The sequence below is a fragment of the Pygoscelis adeliae genome, unplaced genomic scaffold (assembly GCF_000699105.1).
Source record: "Pygoscelis adeliae isolate BGI_AS28 unplaced genomic scaffold, ASM69910v1 Scaffold455, whole genome shotgun sequence".
In the NCBI taxonomy this organism is placed as follows: domain Eukaryota; kingdom Metazoa; phylum Chordata; class Aves; order Sphenisciformes; family Spheniscidae; genus Pygoscelis; species Pygoscelis adeliae.
This window is the reverse complement of record NW_008824774.1, coordinates 10,469-14,833: the sequence shown is the minus strand read 5'-3', so window position 1 is coordinate 14,833 and position 4,365 is coordinate 10,469. Positions and strand designations below refer to the sequence as shown.

General features: G+C 54.5%; 1 protein-coding gene across 1 annotated transcript in view; it reads left to right on the top strand.

Moving 5' to 3' along the window:
• Nucleotides 1-1,584, top strand: part of SETD2 (SET domain containing 2) — a gene marked incomplete at its 3' end in the record, with an annotated part of 48,265 nt that extends 46,681 nt beyond the window's left edge. Inside the window, exon 20 of the mRNA XM_009323831.1 lies at nucleotides 1,473-1,584. Coding sequence (XP_009322106.1) covers nucleotides 1,473-1,584 — 112 coding nt within the window. The remainder of the gene's footprint in view (nucleotides 1-1,472) is intronic.
• Nucleotides 1,585-4,365: the final 2,781 nt, after the last annotated feature.

Genomic DNA, 4,365 nt, shown 5'->3' with positions numbered 1-4,365 from the left:
CGCCTCCGTGCATCTTCTGCAGCTACACGAGAAGCCACTAATTGAGTATAATTAATCTTGTACTTTTTCGAGGAACACATGCTGAAACATTTCTTTCAACCCTTCTTTTAACTGTGTATCTTCCGAGAGGACGAGGCCAGTAGAGGAAAGGAAATCTTACTTCTCGACACGCTTTCGTCTTTTAATATTTCATTTTATGTGGCAATCAACTCGGTAGTGGTCTGCGGTCAGGGATATTCAGCAGTATCTGGAGAATGAAGTAGCATGATGGAGCACGTGGGGGCTGGTTGAAACGAGACTTTCACGTTTCCCCCAGCGTTTCCTGAAAAGTAAAAAGCCTTGAAGCGGGACAGGGTTTCTGATATGGGTCAGAAACCAAGAGAAACTCAAACCGGCGACTCCTTTTGATGCAGGCTTTCAGTACTCTTTTATTGTACTGAAGAGCGCGTGTCCTGGCTTCGCTCAGAGTTTAGAGATGGAAAGTAGTTGCCGTCTTAGGTCACCTCCGGACCTAACGTGGGCTGCTGGAGACCTGTCCTTTGCATCCCTCTCGTTCAGTCTGTTTGTGAGTGGGTCCTCTCACCCGATGGAGAGTCCCGTACTCACCCTAGTCCTGCAAAGACAGCGGTCTGTCCTGCTGGCCCCCGTTTCTCCTGGTTGGGTTCCTCCCCTGGTCTGTGGTTTTCCTCCCCGGCACCGTCCTGTATCTGCTCTCGGATGCCGACGGCTGTCCCCTCTTCCCCACCTTGAGGAAACCCACACCAGTTCTCCCCATCCTTCCCCGGTTCGAGCGTGGTGGGGCTCTTCCCCGGCTCGTTGGCCTGACGAGCCCAAGCAGACTCTGATAGCTTCTTCCATCTCAGCCGAGATGTTCCTGCCGAAATGGTGCTTCCCATGTGCGGTGAGCCAAGGAGAGCTCTAGCCCTGCGTTTAGCCTCTTCTAGCGTATGGATGAGCTTTGTGTCATCCGCCCGTCCACCCTTCCGAGCTGCTGCTCATTCCTGTGGCCTTTCTCAAGATCTTTGGTCTGTGTCGTCCTTTCCCACGATGAGATACCTCTGGCTGAACACTTGGCTTGAGGTGCCAAGGGCTGACCCTTGCTCCGCAGGGAGGAGTACCGCCTCCAAGGTCTCCGCCGGGATGTTTCCCGTCTTTCCACGCCAGAATCACTGACCTTCTTTATTTCATGCCTGTGACCAACTTCCCCTGATCCCACGTTGAGCGTCACCAGTGATAGAAAATCGTGCAAATTCCCTTTTTTTAAGTTCTTCTTGCTTGACTTTAGCCTTCTCCGACTTAGAAGCCTACTCAAAACTCATCATCAATAGCAAGGTGGGGCCGTGCATTACACCCACGTTAAGTTTCGATGACTGATGGAGACCAGATGTCCCAGTTGATGGGACAATCAATAAGCAGGTACAAGTTACTTTTAAGAGTGACGGTGGTCGGTCTGTCTGTCTGTCTTCCTCCAGGCAAACCCAGTGGGACCCTCCTACCTGGGACAGCCCAGGGGATGATGCCAGCCTCGAACACGAAGCTGAAATGGACCTCGGGACCCCAACGTACGACGAAAACCCCATGAAGGTAAGCGTGGGGGTCAGCGAGGGAGACTCGGCGTTAACGTCTCTTGGACAGACCGCGGGGATAATCCTGTCCTGCGGAGCAGGAGCGGCGAACGCCGAGGCTGCTGTTGGGGTCGGTACGGACCTGGGGGGGTGACGGAGGGACAGCAGCGGCCTGAGATAAGCCGTAGCGGCTATATTGACCATGGGGCCACTGGTTTTTTGTGCTTTAAAATAGTGGTAGAGGATTAACAGAGTTAAGTTGTTCTTTTCTCGCCTCTCTGAAATACCTGATGAAACACGCTGTGCTGCCTGGTAGCTGCTGAAGAGCAGCTTCCCCTTGTTGCTGCCAGGTTTTGTGGTGACAAATAGTCGAGCCGAGATTTTCATGGTGCTCTCACCTCCTCGTCCTTCTGGGTGCTGGCTTGGTAAAGACCCCGGTGCTCCTTTGCTCCCCTCTCGGGCTGTGCCGACCGCGGCTTGGGTGAAGGCAGGACTTCCCCTGGGGGGCGGCTGTTGTTCTGCCCTGGATGCCAAGCGTTGCTGCAACCTCGTGTGCGGAGAAGACCTTATAACTGGCCAAAAAAAGGAGCATGGAGGGGGATAACGTTGGAATAGGAAAAACTAACGGCGCAGCAGCAGAGGAGCTGGGAGCTCTGTGTTGCTTCCACCACCAGCTGCCTTTCTGCTTTCCTGGCGAGTGCTGCAGCATCTCCATCGCTCCTCCTGTCAAAGGTAACACCTGAGGGGACGGAGCTGCTCTCCAAATGGGACTTGATTTCCAGTTAGGTCCCTCTGCGGCCACGTCTACCACACCGCTCGGCGGGAGGGGGCTCGGCTGAGCCTCCTTGAAGGACACGTCTGCCATCGGTGGGGGTTTCCAGCTCTACCAGCCCTTGCAAGGCAGGGAGGGCAGAGGCTGAGCAGCAGTTGCTGAGCCCCTATAGATAAATCAGCCTATATACCTTTCCGATTCCCTAAAAAGAAGAGAAAAGAGCCATGGAAAGGAAGGTTTGTCAGGTTACAAGTCTCGGGGAGCAATTTTCTTGATGCTCCGGTGATACCCACAGCCCCGGGGCTGATATTGCTGTAGGTACTGAAGGCGCCGTCCGTCCTACAACGCCCGGGAACGTCTCCCACTGCTGCCGTCACCTTCCCGCAGGCTCTTCCCATGTGCTGCCAGGATCCTAAGGGTTAACCCAATCCCCATAACGCCTCCGAGTACTGCAGCTGGGATTCCTGGCGAGTTCACTTAAACTACGTTATTCACAAATATTTATCTCCCTGTAAAAAAGTTCATTAGAAAATGAACTAAGACCTGGCACACGCTGCTCGGCCACGGAGCCTTTACTTCTGCAGAGGAATCCAGAAAAGCCTTCGAAATGATTTTTGTCTCTGGGTCGGCATCCCGCGTACCCTGCCGGCATCCCCTGCCGTTCTGGGAACCTCGGCGGGCAAAGGAGCAAATAGTGGCAGCACCGGGAGGATTCGTAAACACGCGAGTGTCCCGGGATCGCTGGGGCTTGCTGCATCCCTTAGGTGAGCTTCGGGTTCGGTAGCGTGCAGTGACCTTGCGCCGCGCTGCTCTGGCTGATACCTCACTTCATCGTGCTCAGCAAAAGCGTTAAAAACTGAGCTCGCGCAGCTTTATGAACTCTCCAGATGACTCAGGCTGAAAGAGCCACAAATATTCCTAATTTGCCTGTTTTCTACAGCGCGTTTCACTTTGATGGGAAGAGTTTTCCGTGCGCTTGCCTCGCGGGTCGATCCCAGTTTATCTGCACTTGCCTGCTGCTTCTGGGTTGGGTTGCAAATTGCTGTTGAAGGATATCAGGCATGCGAAGCGAGACACGAGAACCTATTTATCAAACAGACCTTCACTGTAGGCTTTAAGGCGAGGTTTTATTAAGCTGGAATAGCCGTAAACTGCATCCCCTTGGGGGGATTTGCTGCTCGAGCTGTACGAGCAAAAGTTGGAACGGTGTGGACCGGCCCGGAGATGTTGGGGAACATCCCTGGGATGAGAACAAGGTGCTGAGAAGAAGGTTGGGCTCTTCTGAGGGGGAAAATACAGTCGTGCTGGTGCTTTGCAGCTTGGGAGCCTTTTTCCCGCTGACTTCCGAGGGTCTCGGCGCTGCCTGTGACTGCAGAGGGAGCGGGAAGGAAAGACGCTTCTGTAAACGCATTCACATGCCAGGTTCATAAACCTGAGGGATAAAACAGGTGCTGAGGACTGGGGCGACGCTCGAAGGGCTTCGCCTCGGGGCAGACGAGGCGAAAAAATCCCTATTTTCAGGTGCAAAACTTCTCTGCAGCCATCAATACCTCATTCCTAAATTAACACCGGCCGCGCAGCTTTGGCTGACCTCACGGCGATGCGGTTCGTACTCACTTCAGAGCTTTAAATCTTTTTCTGCTCGGCCAGGATCGCCTGAAGGTTGGGCTTTTCCCGGTCCTGGGAATAACGTTGAATTCCCACGTGGTCGTAGCTCGCTCGCCGCCGCCGCCGGAAGGACGCTTCCACTGTGAAATTGCAACCGCATTCCTGGGATTCTTTTACCCTCCTCCTCCCCGCCCCGCACCTCTTCCAAGAGGGATTAAACCGGCCGGCATCGCGGCTCCGGCCATCCGACAGCTGCTGCTGCTATTCCTGGTGTCCCCCGGCCGCGGGGCACCGCTTGCCCCAGCAAAACCCATCCGACGGCGGTGACCGGGGTATTTTATTTCCTCTGGAGCGCGTTCCACGCGCTTCCGAGCATCACCTGCTCCCTTCTTGATACCCTCAAAGCCCCGGCACGGCCGG